Genomic DNA, 27122 nt, shown 5'->3' with positions numbered 1-27122 from the left:
TACTTAAACTTAACTTGCTTATTTGATATGCACCTCTTTCAAGTAATTGCACGGTTGTCCTATTAAACTCCTTACTTTGAAGATAGTCTTTCTTATTGCCAGACCATCAGCTAGACTTGTAAGCAGGCTGTCAAACCACCATGTACAGCTTTTATCCGAGATCTGTTTGTTTGGAAGACACCAGCTCCTTTCTACCAAAAGTGTCCACTCCTTTTTATCTTGGGTAGGCTATCACCCTTCCGTTTTTTCTTGTTCCACCTTACCCCTACCATCAGGAAGATTGTTTAGACCCTAAGAGTGCAATAAGCTTTTATATCGATTGTACCAAGAGACCTCGAATGAACAACCAGCTCTTAGGAGGGTTTTCCTGGATAAATAAGGAGAAGGTAGTGCAAAAATGGGCCATCTCTTGATGGATTGTTCTCTGCATAAAGACTTGCTATGCACAGGCAACAGAGCAGTCCCTAGAAGGGGCTTGCATGCTCATTTCACAATGGCCAAAGCTGCTACCAATGTCTTAGCACGTGGAGTGTCTGTCCTGGACATCTTTCAGGCAGCTATGTAGGTTTTGGTACACATGTTCGTGAAGCACTACTGCCAATTAGGTCAGTAGAGAGGGGCATTTGGCCCACTCGGTTCTGCAGGACCTTTTGGTATGAATCCGTTCACACATCCTCCACCTTGGGAGGTACTGCTATAGTATTTATTAACAAGGTGAGGAATCTGTGGTTAGTAGTTTCCATCAAAAGACCAAGTTACTTCCCTTTGGTACCAATCTTTCTGTCACATACTCTAACAGCAGATATCTCACAGACTCTCCCGCTTACTAGTTCTGTGAACTGGACTCTATTCACATGTAAAAAGGTACCAAGTTTACAGATCTGCTCATTGGTCATGACTATTTGTTAATGGGATCTGTGTCTGAGGGCACAGACTGCCTAGAAAGCAACTGAGGCCAGCATGCATGGGTGGTGCTTACTGCTTAGATGTGGCAGAACAACGTCAGCATGGAGCGCATGATGCCACCTACCAGCGCACAGGAGTCCTGCTTTTAATGTTTCAGGATTCAGTCCGACACCTGGGGAATATTCACAAAGCAAGGATTCTGCGGTCACATAGAGTATCCAACAAGCTGACTTGTTTATCAATGCCTTAGTGACTGCAAGAGCTCTCCCACCTTAGGGGCCTTTGCCTGTACAGCCTCAAAATCCTATGTAGGCTAAGGAGGTTTGTACAATGTCTTTCCCTGTGCCTTCAGTGTCAACTTTATTACATAAGTCCTGGGTCTCACTTGAGTCAATTCTCTGTGTCTAATAATGCCCCAGCCCATCCTGTCATGGTGATTGGACAGCGAGGCCAAATGTCTGGGAAATATTGTAATAGAATGTTCCCCTCTTATGATCTCTCTCCTACTGAATCTCACACAAGGTAAATGCCAAATATGTGTGCACCTTGGGACTCTATATATGACACAAGTTTGACTTGTACACCTTCTTGCTCCTGAGCTGTGTTAAGGAAGAGTACAAGTTAATGTTTTGCCTGGGCAAAAAGCTGTTTAAACAGAAGCTGTTAATATCTAGGGATCTCATTGAAGTGGCCACTAGGACCATGAGCTTTGTTCTGGCCACGCACCAACAATTATGGCTGAGGTCCATAGACTTGCTTATATAGGAGCTTGATCCATCACAGGAATCCTGGACTCAGATCCAGAATGCCCATCACGACGGGCTCTTCCACAGAGTGAAATGCAAGTTTAATGTCCATGGGTATAATCAGTACCAGTATTGAAAAGTATTTGGAGGTTAAACCAGCTAAGGTGGATCAACTTACCCTCATCTCTTTATTTAGCAGTGTTATGGGTATCTAAGAGTTGAAGAGATCTCCTGGCTTTTGTATGGAGATCATCAAGTTTGACTTTGCATCAGTGAAAAGGATACCCTTTGCTTCTGCATCCAAAAACATACTGACCATGTGTGTAGGGGTCTTTTAAAAGATTTTATTTTCACTTACCTCCATATTTTTGATGGCGGAATGTGAAAGTAAAAACTGTCCATTTAACCTCTCACTCTAAATTGGATGAACAGTCAAATGGCCAAAACTCTAATGGCCCATGCTCTGGAGAAGTATGTCAGTGATGGAGTCAAAGTAGTCCACATCACTGACATACTGAGGGTTCACCCTACTCTAATTGAGGTGTATGGACCTTCACTTTGCAGACGAGTATTCTCTCTGCCAAACCCTAAATCAGTCCCATAGTCTTCTAAATAGTAATAGGTAAATTAGGACCATATGATTCACATTGGGTAACTCATCTAGCCTGTTTATTTGATGATTCATTGTTGCAGTTGTTGTCACTTCTCCTGATTTCCCCCCCCCCCCCCCCCCCCACAGTCTACACCCACAAAGGTCTTGTGATATTACACTCAATCAGTGCTGTCCTGAGACCCTGCTGTAGCAGTTGTCCACTTCAGTTGTTGTTCATTAATTCCCGGAGGTGGTTTCTTGTAGATCAAAGAGGTTGTCACTGCAGTTTTCTCCCTTCTCTGGGAGGGGTGAGCCCTTCGGCATGTTCACACTAGTTTTGTGTCATCCCACTAGCCATTAGGGACTATCAGATGTGACAGCAAAGATATTCTGCTGTGTCTCTTGGTACGTTCCACTACGTCAGATGTCTGCCTTGCCTTATATAAAATCCAGAAACAAGAACACTTTAGGATTACTCTACTTCTAACAGCCTGCTCAAGTGTCTGGATACCCTCTCTTGTGATTAGTGTGCTATACAAATTAATATAATATAACCTAATGAGTTCCTAATATTGAAGAGATGGGCATTAATCTCCCTAGGAGATGCCAGTGACTTAGTCTGCAGAGAAAGCATTCTATGCGCCCTCTCAATGAAAAGAAAAGTGACATAGGCCCTTGGTTTGTAGCTTGTTTTAATCTTCTGGAATTAGTTCAGCAATGGTCCCTCCTTCTATTCCAGAACCCCCCCACTGTTGGAGAATTTTTGCATCTTAAGGTGTCTTGCGCCTCTTTGACATGAGATGCCAGGTATCGTTTTTCTAGCTTTAAGTTTGAGGCGATTATCTTAATTTCCTTCAAAGAGCCTGTTGACAAATATGCTCTTTTCTCAACCACTTCTCTGAAGTCAGCCTGAAGCAAATTCCCATTAATGGAACCAAATATACCTCATGTTCAATCCAGCTTGAATATCTTTGATAGTTTGAAATACTTCTTTCAAGGATGGTTCAAGTCACCTACCCAGACTCCTCCTGTTAGACTCTGAAGGGCTGCTCCACAGGCAGCAACATTGATATTGGCTGATCTGCTGGTGGGTTGGCTAAATAAAATGTACCTTTCAAAGTAAGTGTGCTTGTTCAAGCAGCTCTCCTTTTGGAAGTGTCTGTTGATGTCCCTCCTATGTGCGGGGGCCTGCCAGAAACATAATATTCATTGGATAAGTCAGCCCCATTCAAAGGACCAATCTTTCCAAGACAGCAGTAACATAACATAGCATGCATTTGTAAAGCGCACATTCACCCCTTTGGGCATCTTGGTGCTGAATGGGAGGTGTTTATTGTTACACAACTCAGTAGGGGTCATTTAACCATCCTCCGAAGGATGAAAGGCTTAATGGTCCTAGGTAAAACACAGATCCCTGAAGTGGATGATTTAGTACAGCTGAACCACCTGTCCTAGTGAGAAAGAGGTCCTACAGGAGTCTAAGGCAAGAAGGAACATAGGCTTCTCCTCTGGCTCCTCGTCGACCACATTCTCTGCTTCAGAGCAGGGTCAGTGGTGCTCCACTGGGTCTCAGAGTCCAGCAGGGGAGGTGGGGATTTCATTGCTGCTTGTCGAGACAGTGTAAACCATACAATTCCACCCTTTAGCTGTCAGCGTCACGCCTGGCACCAGTAGCATCGCTACTACAGGTCCTTAGGGTATCCACTACATTTCCTCTTAATGTGGTCCACAGTATATGATAAAGACGAGGGGGCTGGGGCCCCTGCTTTTGAAATCACCTCCTTTAGCACCTCAATTTGATCTCTCCTCCTATAGTGTCAATTTTCCCATACACCTATTTCAGCAAGACATCATCGATCCGCTGCAAGCTGATGTCAGCCTCCTTTCCCAAGCAATTAGAAGGCCATAAGATCTCGGAGGTCGGAACTGCAGAGGCAAAGGCCTCCTTGTTTCCACCAGCATTCCTTCTTCTCACCACCTCCTCACATCAAACCATAGGCTACTATCTCATGACTACAGCGCCACTGCACCATAGAGCTCTACAGCCAGGCCTAGCCAACATATCCCAGTAGGGCTGCGTATGGGGTGTGGAAAGGAGGAGCTGCTAGTCTCTGGGTCTATTCTCCTCCATACAGTCACTGTGAGTCACACAGCCCATGCTTGTTCTGGGGGGATGGGATGGTTCACACTGGTTTTCAGCCTGTTAGGATTTGCTCAGTGTTAGGCTAGATGGAGTTGTAGGTTGGCAAGAAATCACATGGGTGGGAGCCTTACAGAAAGAGAGCCATCTCTCTTGGCATCCAGGCTACATTCATTGATCTCTATTTACTTCTTGAAAATATTGTTTAGCAAACTCTGCCAGATGCATTTCTACCCCACTGTAGAAACCAGTTCATGTAGGTGTTGGTTTTGATATTACCACAAAAATAATTCAAAAACAGTGAATGTCTCAATGGTGCTTTATGATTCTGGAGGCACCTTGTTTCCTCAACCCATTACTGTTTTTGGAAATTCTAAAATGGAAAGATTCTTTCTTCTTTGCTTAATGAGGGTATGCTGACACATGAAACTGCACATTTTGCTGTAAACCCTACATCTCTCTTCTACTTTTGTGCCTAGGGCAGCAGAAATGTTCTTAAAGCGCTCGCTGGAGATGAGGGAGCGAATTCTGGGGCCCGACCATACAGATTGTGCACAGTCTCTGAACAACCTGGCAGCCCTTTATAATGAGAGAAAGCAGCATGATAAGGCAGAAGAACTGTATGAAAGGGCCTTAGAAATCCGGAAGAGAGCACGGTCTCCTGACCACCCATCGCTGGCGTATACCGTGAAACACCTTGCGCTGCTCTACAAAAAGAAAGTAAGTCCCAGAGCTAGTTTTTCTTTGGCTGAGTCTGAGTATACATAATAGTTTTGTTTTTCATATATTGGTAATGAACACCAATTTTGAATGTTTGATCAAAGACGCTGTAGGTCCTTGAACATAGTATACGTGCTTTACTGTTCCAGTTGCGTCCACTCGGACTGCTTGAGCTTGTCAGCATGGCAAGAGATGTAGCAGGAAACTGTAAATCGCTATAGAGCATCTCAATTAACTGTGTTGGAGATATTATCCATTATTTTGAATAGTACAAGGGAGGTGTTGAAGCCTGGCTAGTAAACCTTGAAATTGAGTCATACACACTGCACCAATCTCCATCAATGGGGGCCTCCAATCCTGCAGGGCGGCTTCACAATGGGGACGGAGAATCCCATTAAACAAATCCAAACAGAACAAAAATCATGAAGCCTAGTTCCAAACAGCCTCTTGTTTATTTCTTTCATGATAAGATGGCAACAAAATTATGGATATCCTGCCTGACACGTTTCAACAAAAAATGCCTTGTTCACAGGAGAGCAGTTGCAAACAGTCACAGGTGCTTTTAATCTCTACACGTCTCGTGACTTAGTATTTCAGTACTTCAGTTCCCATAATGTCATCATAGTCTTCATTCTGTGGTGTAAATCAAATATTGCTTCAATGGCATCACTTCACCACAATACCATTTACTGTCCATTTTTTAATTAAGGTGCATAAATAGTATGAATAAAGGGGTCATGCGCAATAAAACAATAAGTACTTTCAAAGTCGGGCATCCCTCACTTCACCACTGATGCTGTCACCAAAAATACATATTTTAATGTCTGTGACACGTGGAAATTTGGAAGAGTGAAGGAGAAGAAAATCCCTCTCTCTTCTCCCACTCTCACCTTCGTGTCCATTAATCACAGGTTAAATCCTTCATCTGGCACGGAGGTAAGTGGGACATGCCCCCTCATTAATATCCACACTGAACCTGCCCTGTTGTACTGGGGTGGTGTGTGTTTTATATATATATATATATATATATATATATATATATATATAGTTATATATAGTTATATATATATATAGTTATATATATATATATTCGATGGCATGTGTAGCTGCAGATACACATGCTATGCACAGGTCCTGCCATCTAGTGTTGGGCTCGGAGTGTTACAAGTTGTTTTTCTTCGAAGAAGTATTTTCGAGTCACGGGACCGAGTGACTCCTCCTTTTCAGCTCCATTGGGCATGGGCATCGACTCCATCTTAGATTGTTTTCTTTCCGCCATCGGGTTCGGATGTGTTCCTCTTCACTCCGGTTGTTCGAGTCGGAAAAATCTTACAAACCCTCTAAATTCGTCGGTATTGTTTTCGATCGCGTCTCATCCAGCATCGACACCTCGGTGCCGGCGGATACACACCTTTGATTGCCCTTCGGGGCACCCGCGCCCAACTTGGGCCTGGTTGGCCCGACCAAAAGTATCGTCGAAGCCTCATGGACCGGACCCCGTTTAGATTCTGCCCTCGGTGCCACGCCAAGTATCCCTACACATATCAACATCTGGTTTGTAACCTGTGTTTATCTCCGGATCATCGAGAGGATACCTGCGAAGCCTGTAAATCCTTCCGTTCGAAAAAGACTTTGAGAGACCGAAGAGTGCGAAGGTTAGAGATGGCGCCCAGAAGCACTGAACGTCTCCACGTAGAAGAGGAGGAGATGATCCACACCGCCGTCTCCATTCAGGGATCCAATTCCGAACAAGAGTCCGACATCGACCGACCCCTAACAGCGGGCCAGCACGTGAGTACGCTTGCCCCAACCAAAACCAAGCCCAAATACAAGGCCTTGGGGACGCCACTGCCAGAAGGCCATGGCTCTACCCGTAAAAAAGCAACCGGTGACCAAGTAACATCTTCGGCACCGAAAAAGGCCACGCCAGTAACAAAGCCTTTGGACTCGAGCCGAGGCACAGACTCCAAAATCATACGACACCGACCCATCGAGTCAAAACCCCGAAAGTCACTTTCGGAACCAACTACTCCAGGCCCATCGGTGCCGAAAAAAACAGCTTCGGAACCAAAAAAACATACCTACACAGAGGAGCATGGACCTTCGAAACAATTAAAGGAAAGCTATAGATTTGATGAGGAATTGCAACAAATGGAGAATTTCGATGAAAAACAGGCCAGGATACAAATCCACAAGGACACTGGCAAGATCCTCACAGCACCTCCTCTGAGAACAAAAAGAAAACTTGCCTTCCATGGACGTTTGGACACTGATCAGCCAACGGCTAAAGTGCCAAGAGAGAAATCTCCGCCTCCCCAGTTTTCTCCTCACCAGTCTCCTCCTCAGCCTCTTCAAATAACTGTCTCCCCACCTGCTACACGCACTGCACAGTCTCCATCACACACTATGCAGTCACAACATGACACAGATCCATGGGATCTCTATGATGACCCAGTCTCAGACAATAGTCCATAGTACTACCCATCTAAGCCATCGCCACCTTAGGATAGCACCTCATATACACAGGTTCTAGCTAGGGCAGCGGCATTTCACAACGTGACCATGCACACAGAACCTCTGGAGGACGAATTCTTTTACAATACATTGTCCTCAACACATGCCACATACCAAAGCCTACCCATGCTCCCCGGAATGCTCGATCATGCGCAGCAAATTTTCCAAGAATCGGTTAAAGGAAGGGCTATAACCCCAAGGGTAGAGAAAAAATACAAGCCACCACCCTTAGACCCCATTTTTATCACACAACAGCTGCCCCCAGATTCAGTAGTGGTCAGCGCAGCAAGGAAAAGGGCTAACTCACAGTCCTCTGGAGATGCACCCCCTCCAGATAAAGAAAGCAAGAAATTTGATGCTGCAGGGAAAAGGGTGGCGTCACAGGCAGCCAATCAATGGGGCATACCTAATTTGCAGGCCCTACTAGCTAGGTGCGATAGGGCTCACTGGGATGAGATGAAGGACATTATTCAGTATCTCCCCAAGGACCAACAGAAGAGAGCCCAGCAGGTAGTAGAGGAGGGACAGGCAATTACGAACAATCAAATAAGATCGGCGCTAGACTCCGCAGATACAGCCGCAAGAACTATAAATACGGCTGTCCCCATTAGGCGACCTGCATGGCTTAGGTCATCAGGTTTTAAACCTGAAATCCAACAGGCCATCCTCAACATGCCTTTTAATCAGCAACAATTATGCGGCACACAGGTTGACACCGCCATAGACGAGATGAAAAAAGACGCCTACACTGCCAAAGCGATGGGAGCACTTTATTCATCCCAATACAGAGGCTCATTTCGAAAGCCTCAATATAGGGGAGGCTTCAGGCCACAACCTTCCAAGCCATCTACCTCACAAGCCAAGCCCTCTTACCAGACACAATATCAGAGAGGGGGATTTCGGGGCTCCTACAGAGGACATTTCCCCAAATCTAGAGGAAAATACCAATCCTCAAAACAAGCCACTAATAACAAACAGTGACTTGACCGCCACCTTCCCTCACCACACTTCCCCTGTGGGAGGAAGACTACAAAAGTTCCACGACCAATGGTTAAACATCACAACAGACACCTGGGTACTATCCATTATCCAACATGGTTACTGCGTAGAGTTCACACAAATTCCTCCAGACATTCCCCAAAAAGCGCACAAACTTTCATCGCAACATGTTGCAATGTTGCAAACAGAAGTACAGGCACTATTACTCAAACAAGCCATAGAACTTGTGCTGCATCATCAAAAAAGAACAGGGGTTTACTCTCTGTACTTCCTTATTCCCAAAAAGGACAAAACATTAAGACCAATATTAGATCTCAGGACTCTCAACCTCTACATCCGATCTGAACACTTTCACATGGTAACGCTACAAGATGTAGTCCCAGTGCTACAACAGGAATCATTTATGGCAACACTGGATCTAAAAGATGCGTATTTTCACATACCCATCCATTCAGCTCACAGAAAATATCTCAGATTTGTAATACAAGGAAAAGATTACCAGTTCAAAGTGTTACCCTTCGGGATTACAACAGCTCCCAGAGTCTTTACAAAATGCCTTACCATAGTCGCAGCATACATAAGGAGACAACATATGCATGTATTCCCATATCTCGACGATTGGCTAATAAAATCCAACACTCAAAAACAGTGCCAACATCACACATGTTATGTAATAAACACCCTACACACACTAGGGTTCTCAACAAATTACCAAAAGTCACACCTGCGACCAGCACAAATTCAGCAGTACTCAGGGGCCACATTAAACACCCAAAAAGCACTTGCAAGCCCAAGTCCACAAAGAGTGCAATCGTTCCACAGCATATTGCCAAAAATCCAGCAAAACCAACAGTACACAGTCACATTTGTCATGAAACTGTTGGGGATGATGGCATTGTGCATCGCCATTGTCCCAAACGCAAGGTTATACATGCGGCCCTTACAACAGTGCCTTGCAAAACAATGGTCGCAGGCACATGGTCATCTCCAAGATCTAGTGTTGATAGACCGCCAAACATGCATATCACTTCAGTGGTGGAATCCCACAAATTTAAACAAAGGGCGGCCATTTCAAGACCCTGTGCCTCACGCCATTCTTACAACAGATGCATCAATGATTGGATGGGGGGGGGCACACCTCAACAATCATAATATTCAGGGACAATGGGACAACAAACAAAAACAATTTCACATAAATCACTTAGAACTGCTAGCAGTGTCCCTAGCACTAAGAGCTTTTCAACCTCTTCTTGCTCACAAACACATTCTTGTCAGAACGGACAATATGACAACAATGTACTACCTAAACAAACAGGGAGGAACCCACTCATCACAACTTTGCCTTCTAGCACAAACAATTTGGCATTGGGCAATTCACAACAACATACACCTCGTAGCTCAATACATTCTAGGAATTCACAGTCAATTGGCAGACGACCTCAGTCGAGATCACCAACAAACTCACGAGTGGGAAATTCACCCCCAAGTACATCACCAAATACTTTCGTCAGTGGGGGACACCAGATATAGATCTGTTCGCCACCAACCACAACGCAAAATGCTGAAACCTCGCGTCCAGGTACCCACACCATCTATCCAAGGGCAATGCTCTATGGATCAACTGGTCAGGGATATTTTCTTACGCTTTTCCCCTCTCCCGCTCATTCCATTTTTGGTCACCAAACTTCATCAAAACAAACTCAAACTCATACTTATAGCACCAACATGGACACGTCAACCATGGTACACCACATTGCTAGACCTGTCAGTAGTACCACACATCAAACTTCCAAACAGACCAGACCTGTTGACGCAAAACAAACAACAGATCAGACACCCCAATCCAGCAATGCTCAATCTGGCAATCTGGCTCCTGAAATCTTAGAGTTTGGATATCTAAATCTTCCACCAGAATGGATGGAAGTGATTAAACAGGCAAGAAAACCTACCACCAGGCAGTGTTATGCTAACAAATGGAAAAGATTTGTTTTATACTGTCAAGCAAAACACATAACACCCTTAGACACAACCATACAAGACATTGTAAGTTATTTACTCCACCTACAAAAAGCAAATTTAGCTTTTTCATCCATCAAGGTACATCTCACATCAATTTCTGCTTATTTGGACAATAAACAAACCAAATCTCTATTTAGAGTACCAGTCATCAAAGCTTTCATGGAGGGTCTAAAATTAATCATACCTCCAGAACGCCACCAGTACCCTCATGGAATCTTTGCATTGTACTCACACGACTCATGGGTCCACCCTTTGAACCCATGCACTCATGTCAGATTACATTCCTAACTTGGAAAGTAGCATTTCTAGTGGCAATCACTTCATTACGGAGAGTTAGTGAAATACAAGCATTCACTATTGAACAACCCCTTATACAAGTACACAAACATAAGGTTGTACTTCGCACAAACCCTAAATTTCTACCAAAAGTCATCTCACCGTTTCATTTAAATCAAACAGTGGAACTTCCAGTCTTCTTCCCGCAGCCAGACTCAGTGGCAGAAAGAGCACTACATACATTAGATATTAAGAGAGCTTTAATATATTACATCGACAGAACAAAATCATTTAGGAAAACTAAACAGTTGTTCGTCGCATTCCAAAAACCCCATAGTGGTAATCCTATATCAAAACAAGGCATAGCCAGATGGATAGTGAAATGTATCCAAACTTGCTACCTAAAGGCTAAAAGACAGCTGTTAATTACACCAAAAGTGCATTCCACTAGGAAAAAAGGAGCAACAATGGCATTTCTAGGAAATATACCAATGACCGAAATCTGCAAAGCAGCCACTTGGTCAGCACCTCATACATTTACCAAGCATTTATGTGTAGATGTGTTAGCAACACAACAGGCCACAGTAGGACAGGCTGTACTAAGAACACTATTTCAAACAACTTCAACTCCTACAGGCTGACCACCGCTTAGGGGAGGAGAACTGCTTTGTAGTCTATGCATAGCATGTGTATCTGCAGCTACATATGCCATTGAATGGAAAATGTCACTTACCCAGTGTACATCTGTTCGTGGCATGTTCCGCTGCAGATTCACATGCCCCCTACCTCCTCCCCGGGAGACTGTAGCCGTTTAAGTTACATTTAAAATTTGTACATATGTATATACATCTTTATTCCATTGCATGGACATCTCTTTCTTTACACTCTATCACTCCTACCTTACCCTCTGCGTGAAAACATTCTAAGATGGAGTCGATGCCCATACGCAATGGAGCCGAAAAGGAGGAGTCACTCGGTCCCGTGACTCGAAAAGACTTCTTGGAAGAAAAACAACTTGTAACACTCCGAGCCCAACACTAGATGGCAGGACCTGTGCATAGCATGTGAATCTGCAGCGGAACATGCCACAAACAGATGTACACTGGGTAAGTGACATTTTCCATATATGTATGTATATTTGATGGAATGCGAAGCTGCAGATACACATGCTATGCATTATTCCGCCATCTAGTGTTGGGCTCGGCGTGTTACAAGTTGTTTTTCTTCGAAGAAGTCTTTTTGGATTCACGGATCGCGTGACTCCTCCTCTCGGTCATACTGCACATGGGCATTGCCTCCATTGTTAGATTGTTTTCTTTCTGCTGTCGGGTTCGGATGTGTTTCCTCTCACTCTGAGATTTTGAATCGGAAACTTCAGAAAACTCACTCAGTCATCTGTATTGCTTCGATCGTGTTTCCACCTAGCGTCGAACCGATAGTACCGTTGGAATCTAGATCTTTGCCCTTCTGGGCGCGTGCGCCTGCCTCTGGCCTGTTTGGGCCTACCGCGTGGAAGCCTGATGGATCGGACTCCATTTCGATTTTGTCCTTGGTGGCACGCAAAATTTCCCTACACAGACCAACACCTTGTTTGTATTCTGTGTCTTTCTCCAGATCACAAAGAAGATTGTGAGGCCTGTTGATTGTTTCGATCCAAGAAGACCCTGCGTGATCGGAGAGCCAGAAGATTAGAAATGGTGTTGAAGAGTACAGAGCATCTCAAAATCATGGAGGAAGAACAGGCGCAGACAGCGGTCTCCATCCGAGACACCGACTCCGAACAAGAATCGGAAGAAGATAGGCCTATCACTACTGAACAGCACGTGAGTAGGTCTGCCCCTACGCCCACATATAAAAAACCATTGAAGGCCTTGGGTACACCACTGCCAGAGGGCCATGGTTCGACCCGAAAAAAGACTCTCGTTGACCGACCTTCGGGTTCGGCGCCGAAAAAGGCCACTCCTCTGTCGACATCGCAGTCGAGTAAATCTGTGAAGAGTTCTGCCTCGGACTCGAGTAAGCGTCCTCACTCCTCGGAGACGAAGCCTTGACGCCCTCCTTCGGAGCTGAAATAACCGACTCCATTTCTAGGACCGAAAGAGCTTCCATCTTCAGAACAGCAAGGACTTTCGAGCCATCTCAAACAGACTTCGAATTAACTGCATGAACAATCTTATAGACCTTCTAAGGACACTGAGATTCAGCCTGTGCTTGAAGTTATAGATGAGAGACAATCCAGGATTCACATCCACAAAGAGACTGGCAGAATAGTTACTGCACCTCCTCCGCAAACCAAAAGGAAGCTGGCCTTTCAGGAACAATTAGACACTGCTCAACCACCAGCAAAAATGTATAAACAGAAGGAGAAGCCAGCACCTGCCCCTACTTCTCCCACTCATTCACCACAGCTTTCCTTTTCACCTCCACCCACTAGCCCACCACCTTTACCTTCACCAACGCATTTGCAGCATTCACATGGTGATACAGTGGATCCTTGGGATCTGTATGACCCAGAATCTATTCATGACAATGACCGTGATTCATACCCCTCCAAGCCTTCTCCACCAGAGGACACTACTGCATACACGCAGGTTGTTTCCAGGGCAGCTGCTAACCATTGGGTGCTTATGCACACAGAACCCCTAGAAGAGGATTTCCTGTTCAACACTCTATCTTCCACCCACTCTAGATATCAGTGCCTTCCAATGTTACCTGGTATGGTTAAACATGCAGATCAAATTTTTTGTGAGCCAGTCAAAGCTAGAGTAATTACCCTGCGTAGTGACAAAAAATACAAACCTGCTCCTACAGACCCTGATTATATGACACAACAAGTTCCTCCAGACTCCGTGGTAGTGAGTGCGGTTAGAAAGAGGGCTAATAGCCAATCATCAGGGGATGCTCCTCCCCCTGATAAGGAGAGTAGGAAATTCAATGCTGCTGCCACACAGGCAGCCAACCAATGGCGAATTGCAAACTCGCAAGCCTTGCTAGCGAGATATGATAGAGCCCACTGGGACAAGACGCAAGAACTCCTACAGCACCTCCCAAAGGAACATCAGAAAAGGGCACAGCAGATTGTAGAGGAGGGTCAGGCTATAAGCAATAATCAGATACGGTCTGCCCTTGATGCTGCAGATACAGCAGCCAGAAGTGTCAGTTCCTGCTTACTATAAGAATTCAACATGCCTTTTGATAAAAAGCATTTGTTTGGCCCTGAAGTCGATACGGCCATAGAAAAACTTAGGAAAGACTCAGACATTGCCAATGCAATGGAGCATTATACACAACACTGTATAGAGGTTCCTTTTGCAGGCAACAGTTTAGAGGAGGATTCAAGCCACAATCCACTGAGGCTTTTACCGCCCAGGCAAAGCCAGGACAACAGCAGCAGCATTACCAGAGAGGGGGATTTAGAGGGTCTTGCAGAGGCCAATACTTTAGACACAGAGGCAAGTTACAAACCTCAAAACAAGCCAAAACACCATCTAAGCAGTGACTTATTTACCACCCCCCAACCCCACACATCTCCTGTGGGGGAACACTGCAGCAATTTCACGCCCATTCACAAAACATCACCACAGACCATTGGGTGTTGTCAATTATCCACAATTCTACCCCTCCAAACATTCCTCCACGTTACCACAGGCTGTCCCCAGAACACAATGTTCTATTACAACAAGAAGTGCAATCGCTACTACTAAAACAAGCAATCGAATTGGTCCCACATTCTCAACAAGGAACAGGAGTATACTCACTATACTTTCTTATTCCCAAAAAGGATGGCACTCCCAGGCCCATTCTAGACCTCAGATCTCTAAATCTATACATCCTGTCCGAACACTTTCACATGGTAACTCTGCAGGACGTCATTCCACTACTACAAAAACAAGATTACATGACTGCATTAGACCTCAAAGATGCGTATTTCCATATACCCATCCATCCAGCTCACAGAAAATACCTCAGGTTTGTCATAGCAGGAAAACATTATCAGTTCAAAGTTCTACCATTCGGCAAAACAACAGCTCCAAGGGTATTCAAAAAAGGTCTAGCGGTAGTAGCAGCCTACCTAAGAAGGCAACACATACATGTCTTTCCATATCTAGACGATTGGCTAATAAAATCAAACAATTTTATACAATGCCAACAACACACTCAATACGTAACAGAGACCCTACATACACTAGTGTTCACTCTCAACTACCAAAAATCTCATCTTCAGCCAGCACAGGTACAACCTTACCTAGTTGCTATTTTAAATACGCAGAGAGCCCTAGCAAATCCAAATACACAAAGGATAGAAGCTTTCCAAAATCTCATACCACAAATACAGCCAAATCAACAATACACTGTAAGTTTTATCATGAGAATCCTAGGAATGATGGCATCCTGCATAGCAATAGTACCACATGCAAGACTCAACATGAGGACACTACAGCAGTGACTCTCACAACAATGGTCTCATGCACAGGGTCAATTGTAAGATCTAGTGTTTTTGGACCGCCAAACGCACAAGTCTCTTCTATGGTGGAATCTCAGCAGTTTAATGAAGGGGCAGTCATTTCAAGACCCTGTGCCTCAGACCACAATAACAACAGATGCATCAATGATAGGTTGGGGAGCTCATCTCAATAGCCTTATCTTTCAAGAGGAATGGGATTTGAAACAGAGACATTTTCACATAAACCATTTAGAATTAATAGCTGTGTTCCTTGCCCTAAAAGCGTTTCAACCCCTTCTCAAACACAAGATTGTTCTGATAAAAACAGACAATATGACGACCATGTATTACCTGAAAAAACAAGACGGGTCACATTCGTCTCAACTGCCCCTTTTAGCCCAGACAATATGCAAATGGGCACTTCACAATCATATTCATCTACTAGAAGGATACATTCCAGGAATACACAATCAGCTGACAGATCTCCTAAGCAGGACCCACCAACAGACACACAAATGGGAGATTCACTTTCAGGTACTTCAAACGTACTTTCAAAAGTGGGGAACACCAGAAATAGACTTATTTGCAGCAAGCGAAATCGCAAAATGCCAAAACTTGGCATCCAGACACCCACATCCTCTATCCAAGGGCAATGCTCTATGGATCAACTGGTCAGGGATATTTGCTTACGCTTTTCCCCCTCTCCCACTACTTCCCTTTCTGGTCAACAAACTGCATCAGACATCTGTCACCATGAAACTCATAGCCCAAATGTGGGCACGACAACATTGGTACACCACACTTCTAGACCTGTCAGTAGTACCTCACTCCAAACTTCCAAACAGGCCGGAGTTGTTAACACAAAACAAAGGTCAAATCAGGCATCCAACCCCCAGTGCTCTCAACTTAGCGTTTTGGCTCCTGAAGTCATAGAATTTGGATACCTAAAACTTCCATTAGAATGCATGGAAGTGCTAAAACAGGCATGTAAACCTACCACTAGGCAATGTTATGCTAACAAATGGAAAAGATTTGTTTACTACTGTCAATCCAAAAATACTGATCCACTGACAGCATCAATACAAGATATTGTATGCTATCTACTTCATTTGCAGAAATCAAATCTAGCTTTCTCATCCATTAAAATACATCTTACTGCAATATCAGCATACTTGCAGACTATTCAACACACCTCTTTATTCAGAGTTCCAGTTATAAAAGCGTTCATGGTAGAATTAAAACGTATTTCCACCCAGAACGCCACCTGTTCCTACTTGAAATCTAAATATCGTACTCACCAGACTCATGGGCCCACCTTTTGAACCCATGCATTCTTGTGAGATTCAATTTTTGACATGGAAGGTCGCCTTCCTAGTAGCTATTACTTCATTGCGAAGAGCTAGTGAAATACAAACATTCACTCTTGAAGATCCTTTTTTCCAAGTGCACAAACATAAAGTTGTATGTAGAACAAATCCCAAATTTCTGCCAAAAGTGGTATCACCTTTTCACATAAACCAAACAGTGGAATTGCCAGTCTTCTTTCCACAGCCAGACTCAGTTGCAGAATGATCCCTTCGTACTCTTGACCTCAAAAGAGCTCTAATGTACTATGTAGATAGAACTAAAGAATTTAGAAAAACAAAACAACTTTTCGTTGCCTTTCAAAAACCACATAAAGTCAATCCTATCTCTAAACAAGGATTAGCAAGATGGATTGTTAAATGCATACAAACATGTTACATTAAGTCAAAAAGACAACTTTTGATCACACCTAGAGCACATTCCACTAGAAAGAAAGGTGCGTCTATGGCATTCTTAGGAAACATACAATGGCAGACATATGTAAAGCTGCCACATGTCTATTCCTCATACATTTACGAACCATTATTGTGTAGATGTATTTTCAAAGCAACAGGCCAATGTTGGCCAAGCTGTCTTAAGAACATTATTTCAAACAACTTCAACTACCGCAGTCTAGCCACTGCAATTTGTGGGGAGAGTAACTGCTTTGTAGTCTATGCATAGCATGTGTAGCTGCAGCTACACATGCCATCAAACAGAAAATGTCACTTACCCAGTGTACATCTGCTCGTGGCTGCAGATTCACATGCACCCTCCCTCCTCCCTGGAAGCCTGTAGTCATTGCAGTTTTATTATTTGTAAATATGTAGATACATTTACATTTGCATGGACATCTATTTTTTACTTACTAATTTTATAGAACATTTATATTCTTACACTGTATCACTCCTTACTACACCCCTTTGTGGGAAAACAATCTAACAACGGAGTCAATGTCCATGCGCAGTATGACAGAGAGGAAGAGTCACTCGATCCCGTGACTCTGAAAAGGAGTCGACGCCCATGCGCAATGGAGCCGAAATGGGAGGAGTCCCTCGATCTCGTGACTCGAAAAGACTTCTTCGAAGAAAAACAACTTGTAACACTCCGAGCCCAACACCAGATGGCGGGATGTGCACAGCATGTGAATCTGCAGCGACTAATGCCACGAACAGATGTACACTGGGTAAGTGACATTTTCCATATATATATATATATATATATATAGATATATATATCCTATTGTCAGTCCCCACAAGGTAGTTATAATTAGGACCATGTTTCCATAGAAAAAGCATTTTTTTGACGTGCCTATATCTTTGCCACCGTTTGACAAATCTTCACAAAATGTTCTGAAAAAAAAAGTGTTGCAGTGATTCTTGTTGCGCACAGAAACTTTTGGGGTGATCCATTAAGCGGAGGCCGAGAAAAAGGAGGCTCAAAAAACATTACGTCTCCCATGTTAATTCCCATAGGAATCTTTAGACATGACTACAGCCCAGACCACTGGACGGAATTACACCAAATTTGGCAGAAAGCTAGCTGAGGGTACGCAGATCATGCGTTCGCCTATTTAGAGTAAATCTGTTAAGTAGTTTTTGAGAATTGTAAGGAAATTCAAATTTGTGTATCTCTGTCTGCGAAGTATTCATGAACAAAGACAAGCTTCTGCAGGGAAATGCACAGCTCTGATTGGCTGACAGCACTTCAAAGCAGGAAGTGTTGGCAGCCATCTTGGCACTCGGCTTGAGCCGAGTCCCAGAAAAAAAGTAAAAAGAAAAGGGGCCAGGGTAGAGTCACCCTGACCCCTTAGCAGTGGTGGGTGGGGGGGCATGGAGGGACACCCCCAGATCAAAAAAGATTGTCGTAAATAATAATTTTTTTGCCTCGAGTTCGTGATATTCGCAAATGTGCGGCAACAAAATGTAAAAAAAAAAAAAAAAACAAGCATGGGCTCCTGCGCTTGTTTTTCTTTTTATATAGGCCCCTGGGTGAGCCAGGTCCCAGGGCATAACAATTTTTGTATGGGGGGCCTCCCGGCCCCTCCATAGCTCCAGGGATCACCACCTCCACAGAGCTTTTATTTTTATAAATGCGGGGGGGCTGTGCCCCCCCCTCCGCTGCCCTTAGAACCACCACCTCCCCTTGGCTTTCTTTTTTATGTATACGGGTAGGCCTGCAGCCCCCCAGCGCCCTGGTGACCACCACCCATCAGGGGCATTAATAAAAGTATATGCATCGGATCCGCGGCACCCCCACTGCCCTGAGGACTGCCACATCCCTTGAGCTTTCCCTAATGAATATGTGGAGGGGGGCCACAGTCCATGCCCCCCCCACCCTGGGGACCACCACCTACTGGCTAAAATATTTTAAAATATCCTTTGGGACCCCCAAGACCAAGGGACCACCACCCCCTGGGGCTATTCTCATTGGAGGGGGGCCGCACAGAGCCCCTCATGGAGCCACTGATGGCCCTGGGGACTGCCATCAACCAGGGCCAGCTCCTGCCATATGCTTATAGGGGGTTGGACTTAGGGTCTGGCGGCCAACCGCTGCTGCGCACGGCCAAAGCCGCAGCAGTGGTTGGATTCACCTATAGCAATGAAAAGAACATAGGTTACAGGGACGTTATAGTTAGGTTCTGCATTTACTTGTATAAAACCATAGAAATTCAGCAGTTATTTCAAGTAACTAAAACTTGCGCCCTAATCTAACTATAACTTGCACCTTCGCTATGCACAGCTAATTACTCCACATGTTATATCATTGATGACATATTGATGACATATTCTATGCCATTCTATGCCATCTTTCATATTCTCACTGATTTCATTGATTTTTCACTCGGAGAATCGGCTGCGTCGTTTAAGCTCAGCTTTGCATCGATCCAGTAGGGCTGTGAGTCGAACTTCTGGTCGCAAGCGCTGCATCGAATCTTCACTCGGGAAGTCGGGCTGCATCATTCCAACTCAGCTGTGCGTCGATTTCTCTGTCGCAAAACGGCTGTGCGTCAATTTTGGTGCACAAGGAGTTTCCTGAAGAGATGAAGTCTTTTTGGCCCTGAGACTTCAGAAAACAGGGAGCAGGCTCAATCTGAGCCCTTGGAGAGCACTTCTCAGCAAAGTCAGAGGGCAGCAGGGCAGCAGTCCTTCTGAGCAAAGCAGTCCAGACGAGTCCTTTGGGTAGCGAGGCAGTTCCTCTTGACACGTTGCAGGTTCAGGTGCAAAATTGTTTGAGTGGGTGGGGGTCAGAGACTCCATATATATATACACCCAAAAATGCCTTTGAAGTGAGGGAGACTTCAAAGAGTGGTTTTGAAGTGCATAAGTTCCCCTTTAGGTACAGGTCTGTCTGCCAGGGTCTCAGTAGGGGGTTTGGCAGTCCATTGTGGGAGGGCAGGCCCCTAGACTTTGAAATGTACGTGTCAGGCCCGCCACCCTTCCAGCCCAGGAAGACCCATCCAGTATGCAGATGAGTGCAAGTGTGACTGAGTGTCCTGTGTTTGCGGTAGTGTGGATGAAATGGACAAGGAAGTTGTCAACCAGAATAACCCAGACGTTGATTGGAGACAGGCTGTAAGGCACAGAATGATTTTAAGTGCAGAAAAATGCTCACTTTCTAAAAGTAGCATTTCTAAAATAGTAATATAAAATCCAACCTCACCAATAAGCAGGATTTTCTGTTACCATTCTGGCCATACTAAATATGACCTGGTTACCCCTTTTTGATCAGAATCTACCACTCAAACAGTAAATGAGGTAGCCCTAATGCTATCCTATGAAAGGAGCAGGCCTAACAGTAGTGGAAAACAAACTTGGAAGTTTTCCAGTAACAGGAGATATAAAACACACATATACATGTCCTGCCTTTTACCTGCATAGCACCCTATTGGTTACCTAGGGCCTATCTTAGGGGTGACTCATATGTGAAAAAAGGGGAGTTTAGGGCTTGGCAAGTACTTTTGAATGCCAAGTCGAAGTGGCAGTGAAACTGCACACACAGGCTTGCAATAGCAGGCCTGAGACATGGTTAAGGGGCTACTTATGTGGGTGGCACAACCAGTGCTGCGGGCCCACTAGTAGCATTTAATTTACAGGCCCTGGGCACATGTAGTGCACTTTACTAGGGACTTACAAGTAAATCAAATATGCCAATTGGGAATGAACCAATGTTACCTCGTTTAAGCGAGAGAGTATATGCTCTTTAGTACTGGTTAGCAGTGCGAAGAGTCCTAAAACCAGCAAAAACAGTGTCAGAAAAGTGGAGAGAGGCAGGCAAAAAGTTGAGGGATGACCACCCTAAGGCTGTCAGGTCTAACAGTATTGTATTTTCATACCTCACTATGATGTTACTTTAATCTTTGGGATAACTTTTATCTGTGTTTTTTTAATTACTGTTTTTAAAAAAAATCCTATTTATCTAGCACCCCAGCTGCGTGCTGCATTGAGCCATGCGCAGCTGGGAATTTAGGTGCAGGCAGATAAGTCTCCTCTACGCAAGAGCTTTGGACACCCCACCCACCTTTCATTTTCTTAATATTTAACTGGTACCATGGTACTCCTGCTGTTTTCCTGTAGTACACCTGTGGTACTGCTGTTCAAGATTCTCCCTCAAAGTACCGGTCCAAGGATGGGTTGAAGCATCTGCAGCTCCTGCTGGAGTACTCTTTTTTTTTTTTTTTTTTTTTTTTTTTTTTTGTTTTTTAACATTCAGGCAGCATTATGAATTATGAGACATTATCATGATTGGAAAGACAGGATATTTCTTTGAACAATTTACTGCTTGCTTCTCTACAATAACAACACACCATACAAAAATTACCTCTGTCCAACCTGACCAGGTTAAAAGTGTAACAGGGTGGAGGCAGGGTGAACCACGCACAAGGCAATTGAAGAATTCTGCGTCGCAAGCGTGATAACACTCTGTAAGTTTGCAAGCCATCCTTCACTTTTTTCCTGCCTAATCACTAGAGGCAGAGAAGACAGTTCCCTCCCCTTTACTTGGGACCCTCGTTCCCTAATTTTGGAACACTCCTTGCATCTCACATATACTGATTACTTCAGATTTTGTCCAAAAGTTACTCAATTAAGGACCTAGTTAGGAAAGAAATTCTTAGAGGCCTTCACCCAGGATTTGTGAAGATTTACCTATTTTAGGACATTCACAAAATCCCACTGAGCACCTTTTGAAATCCATGCATATAATACATTTTTAGACGGCCTCATGGTCTGTATGTGTGCCACAGCGGATGGATAACATGGTGGACGGTCCCTTGAAGTTCGCATGCTGTGATGGGAAAAAGCACATTATTTTTTTTTTAAATCCTTTAACTGGAAAATACATGTATTTATTATTTATTTATTATGAACCCCTTGAAATTTGGTGGTGTTCTCATTCCTTTCACACCCTGGAATATAACTTACTGTTCTTACATTTCCAGCATTGGACAGGACCGTCAACCTTACAAGTTTGTCTTATTAGCCAACATTTGTGAGGCAGCGGTCTAAGAATGCTGGTGCCCATCCGTTGCATTGAGTTTAAGTGAATGCTGAATTTGCTAAAGTGTCTTAAAGTCCAAAGGAGTATACCCGATTGATTAATGTTTTGTATTTGTTTTTTTTTCACACGTAAGTTGTACTTACAGATGCAAAAAACTTTGTTAATGCAAAATTTTGACCGTTACTATGTTATGGCAAAAACACACGGCACGGTTACAGAACGCCTTGCGCAAAGCCAGAAACTTGCTTCTTAGGGTTACTACTGCATTTGGAACAAATTTACAAGTTTTAGGTATTCATTAACAATTTCTAGAAAACTCCTGTAAATCAGTGACAGTCACAGATTCCTTTAAATACGTGAACACAGGACCAGATTTGCAAAAGAAAAAAACAGCTGTAGGTTGGAGCTTGGAGACATATGATGCAAAAGTGAGTTGCTTTTGCTCCCCATTCCTACCATAGAAATGCATTTAATCCTGCTGCTGAGGGGAGCACACTTTAAGGTGTTTTGGAAATGGGAAGCTACTACCTGCAAATGTTTAACAAATACCCATAAACCTGGATGTTGTGGGAAAAATTCAGCTTTTTAATGGTAGTTCCACCGAGTAACGTTCACAAACTTGCAGCTGTAATTCATGTTTTTCACTCCAAAATTCCTCCATACGCCTGTTATTTCCAGGTGTCCATGGAAATCCTATTTTAGAAGCTGAAGTCTCACCTTTCTTTATTCAATCAAACAGGCAGTTGACTTTATCTCCATAAATGTGTTTATTTAGGGACCAAAAGTAACATTGAGAATCTGACTCTTAATGGTCTGATGGCTGAGTGAGGATTTGATCTCATATTTTACCACAAGACTGATCCAAATCCCTTGGAGTCTTCCTTCGGTTCAATGAATAGATGGCATGCAGCCACAGGTTTTGGGATGAAGAACAAGCCCTTTAAGGGACTTTGGGGGTCATTCTGACCCCGGCGGGCGGCGGTTGCCGCCCACCTGGCGGGAACCGGTATTTGGCCGCACTGCGGTCAAAAGACCGCTGGTGCCATTCTGACCTTCCCGCTGGGCCGGCGGGAAGGAGCCCTGCAACACAGAAGCCGGCTCCGAATGGAGCCGGCGGTGTTGCGGGGGTGCGACGGGTGCAGTTGCACCCGTCACGCTTTTCACTGTCTGCTAAGCAGACAGTGAAAAGCTTAATGGGGCCCTGTTAGGGGGCCCCTGCACTGCCCATGCCAGTGGCATGGGCAGTGCAGGGGCCCCCAGGGGCCCCTAGACACCCGTTACCGCCAGCCTCTACCTGGCGGTGACAACCGCCAGAAACAGGCTGGCGGTAAGGGGGTCAGAATCCCCATGGCGGCGTTGCTTGCAGCGCCGCCATGGCGGATTCGCCCAGCCGGGGGTAAACCAGCGGGAAACCGCAGCCCCGGTTTTCTGACCGCGGCTTTACCGCCGCAGTCAGAATGGGCAAGGAAGCACCGCCAGCCTGTTGGCGGTGCTTCCGTCATTCGCGGCACTGGCGGTCGGAATGACCCCCTTTGTTTTTTAGATTATTAATAAAATTATTCATGTACTGTATCCTTTTGCTTACAAGAGTAATGATAACTAAACAAATGTAGTATGCGTATATCAGTTCTATAATGTTCATAATTTTGCAGGGAAAACTTGACAAAGCTGTACCTTTGTACGAGCTAGCTGTAGAAATTCGACAGAAGTCTTTTGGACCGAAGCACCCAAGTGTAGCCACTGCCTTGGTGAATTTGGCTGTACTCTACTGTCAGATGGTGAGTTTAATGTTGTACACTCCCAAATACTATATGTTTTCCCCTTTTCATTGTTTGCATTCTATGAAGGGGTTTTCATCAAAGGGTGGTCTGTTTAAATGTGGAACTTTGTACTCAAACTTGGTAAAATATGATGGAATTCCTTGGTCCACACAAAATATAGGCCTATTTTCACTTCCACTAGTATTTGTTACCGACAGTTCGGCCTTGGGCAGTCAAATTAATAGTGGAAAATTCAGGTATGCTTCCATCGTGATGAATAATCATACTTACCTGCAAGGAAAGCACTTTGTGGCTTTCGCTCGATGTAGGGACAAAGAGTCTGGCCAGTGCTCTTTTCTCTCCCTTGTTGCCCTCTCTTCACTTACCCAGCATTCAGGTCTTAGCAATATGTGGATTATCTAGCAAATTCCAGCACTTGCTGTTCAGAGCAGGGCAGAAAGAGATTCTGTAGACTTGAAGAGCTTAGACTGGAAAGTAGATGCAACTGTGAGGGAAGCACTGGATGTAGGAAGCTGGCTCTCTATATAGTGTTCTAAAATGAAGGACACTGTGCAGAGTGTCCAGGTATCCCCTTCTAGTATGTAGCGCTAGCTTTAACAATCTCACGGTGCCCCATTGGTGGTAGTGTGGTAAAGCAGTCTTAAGCTTATCAAAGGGGAGTTTGGGGCATTTGTTGCACCTACATAGTCAATAAATAAACACACACTCAATAAGGAAATTAGACACCAATTTACAAAAATAACATAGATTTTTATATTAATTTAGACACCAAGATCTTCAAGCTGAGGTTATTACTTTTTGAGGTAGCTGTTTTTAAACATGCAGAAAATACAGCTTGTCATATTTTTGAGGCATGAGCCTCGAGCGCAGTTATGGTATGGAATGAAATGAAAGAAACATACACGGTATAGGGTCACTTGCAAACGGCTTACAAGACTGTTCTTCTGGACTTATGGTAAGTACGGGCCAAGGTCCTAGAAAGTACCAGCAGTTTGGGTTTACCTGCCCTGGTGTGTCGAGTTGCAGAGGTGCTTCCAGTGGTGGTAGCCTTGGACGCTACTTGCTGAAATCAATGGCAAAAAGTACCTGTAGGAAAAAGGCTGCAGGTGGGGGCTGGAGGACCAGTTTGGCAGAACCCAAATGGGAGCTTGGCTCTTGAGGGTCTCAGATCCACAGAGACACCGTTGGTTTCATTGGAGTCGGGCTGGGAGCTTGGGGTGTGCAGGTGTTTTTTTCCAGCGGGTCGGCAAGTTTGAGGCTCTCACGGTTCTTGTTGCACTTGCAGAAGAGGGGAAAGAAACACAGCAAGAGGACGTCTGGCATAGTGCTGGCATCTCTTGAAGTTCCTCATTATGCAGGTAAGTTTTGGCTGTGGTTGTGTTCCAACTGAACACAAACAAGCCTTGATGCTTGCAACTAGCTGGGGTTCTCCAGGTATTGGTGCATGGAGGCTTTGGGCAGGTTCAGCGTCTCAAAGCCAGGGTGGGTCGACGGAGTTGACCTCCTGGTCACTTGATATCCTCTTCGTGGTGAGTTGTTCCCAGAGTGGACTCAATTGTCAGCAAAGTGGGGGGCCAAGCAGTTGCGCTCAGTGCCTGCTGGTGAAGTGAAGTGGCTTCTCCACTCCATGGAAGATGCTGGCTGATTGGTGAACTGCTGGAAGTCCTCCAAGGTTCTGGGCAGACGCACAGCTATAGGACGGGTGAGGTCTTTGCAATTGTCGGGACACTAGCAGGCAGGCAGGGTTTTGTGCCAAGTCCACAGCTAGTCCACAGTTCTTGCATCTTCGGTTCTTCGTTGTCCTCCTTGTAGTCAGGTGAATCTGAGTTCCTGGTGTCAGGGGGCCACATAAGTACTAAATTCAGGGGCTTTAAGGGGGAATGAAGGATAGTAGACAATGGGCTGTTTACTCCTGGGGTATATGACCACTTACTGTGCGGAGTGAACATAACTTTGACCCAGAGTTGTTCCTAATCCACCAAAAACAAGATGGTGGAGCCCTTCTTTCGTGGAGCACCTCAGGCAGCTCACCTTAATGGTGTGAGTAGCCTGGAGGTGCAGCATGCCTACTGCATAGCTAATTTCCCACCTGTCCTGGTGCCAAATGTGCCTCAGGGCAGGGGGTGGCATTCCAAAGCTCTGGGGGAAACCAGTTCACATATCAAAGGGCAGCAGAGGGTTCGAAGCCTCCAGTCTAGATATGCTGATTTACTGCCATCCTGCTGGAGGAGGTGATAACACCTTCCTCCGGGGCAGGCATTGTTTCTGACCTCTGAGAGCACGGGCTCTCTCCTCCAGGGGGTCAGAAACTCGTCTGTGGTGGCAGGCAGGACTGGACCAGTCAGCTAGCACAATAGAAGAGTAGTAGGATTCAGGGGGCACCTCAAAGATACCCTCTGGGTGCATGTGATAATAAATCCAATACTGGCATCAGTGTGGATTTATTGACGCAAGGTGTTTAATACCAAACACCATAGGTTTAGGTGAAGCCATTATTAGCTGGTTAACTCATAATGACCAGTGCCCAGTACATTCCTTAAGATGGCTTCCCTGCTCGCTTATAATATCTAGTAATCCAACTAGACATCACAGGGGCATATCTGTTCATGCAGATATGTCCTCACATAAAGTATGCCACATCATGATTTGGCACATGGTTTGCACCATATCTTGCAGCCTGCAGTGGCAGTCTTCATGCAATTTATAGGGGGTTCCTTTCGGATGGCATACTATATGCTGCAGCCCTTAGGGACCCTCTTTAGTGTCCACATCCTAGGTGCCAGGGGTGCTAAGGTGTGTGCCAGTTGTAAACCATTAGACCATTTTAACTTATTTTAGCAGGTTTCAGTGCACAGTCGAAGTTGAAAACCAGCATCCAGTAGCTCAATTTGGGGAAAAAAGTGTGGGGGGGGGGGGGGGACTTCTGCAAATTGAAGTCCAGTTTTCTACCCTGGGTACTTCTTGGTGGGCAGTGACCAGGGTTTAGTCAACTGGCAAATGAATAAGTGTGCACAAGGTGGAGTAGAAGGCGGGCTGACATTGTGACATTGAGGAATTGCTAGCCTGTCAACCTAAAGGGCAGGATTTAGGGAGTGAACTGGGCATGTCTATAGAGCAGTTCTGGAACTCGGTGTGACATGGG

General features: G+C 44.8%; 1 protein-coding gene and 1 long non-coding RNA gene across 3 annotated transcripts in view; one reads left to right on the top strand and one right to left on the bottom strand.

The window, feature by feature from the left end:
• The window catches only part of LOC138262127 (uncharacterized), a 204367-nt gene that overhangs the window by 71605 nt on the left and 105640 nt on the right, over positions 1 to 27122 (bottom strand). The gene's annotated exons all lie outside the window — the stretch shown is intronic.
• The window catches only part of NPHP3 (nephrocystin 3), a 211944-nt gene that overhangs the window by 161208 nt on the left and 23614 nt on the right, over positions 1 to 27122 (top strand). The window contains exons 25-26 of one of the 2 annotated variants that reach the window (XM_069211897.1): positions 4864 to 5104; positions 23852 to 23977. In XM_069211897.1, coding sequence (XP_069067998.1) covers positions 4864 to 5104; positions 23852 to 23977 — 367 coding nt within the window. Of the gene's footprint in view, positions 1 to 4863; positions 5105 to 12526; positions 12613 to 23851; positions 23978 to 27122 lie in introns of those variants that run through there. The other variant, XM_069211898.1, reaches the window with a different exon arrangement.

This window comes from Pleurodeles waltl, chromosome 10 (genome assembly GCF_031143425.1).
Source record: "Pleurodeles waltl isolate 20211129_DDA chromosome 10, aPleWal1.hap1.20221129, whole genome shotgun sequence".
Taxonomy (NCBI): domain Eukaryota; kingdom Metazoa; phylum Chordata; class Amphibia; order Caudata; family Salamandridae; genus Pleurodeles; species Pleurodeles waltl.
Note: the sequence above shows the minus strand (reverse complement) of the source record. Positions and strands in the feature narration are given on the sequence as shown.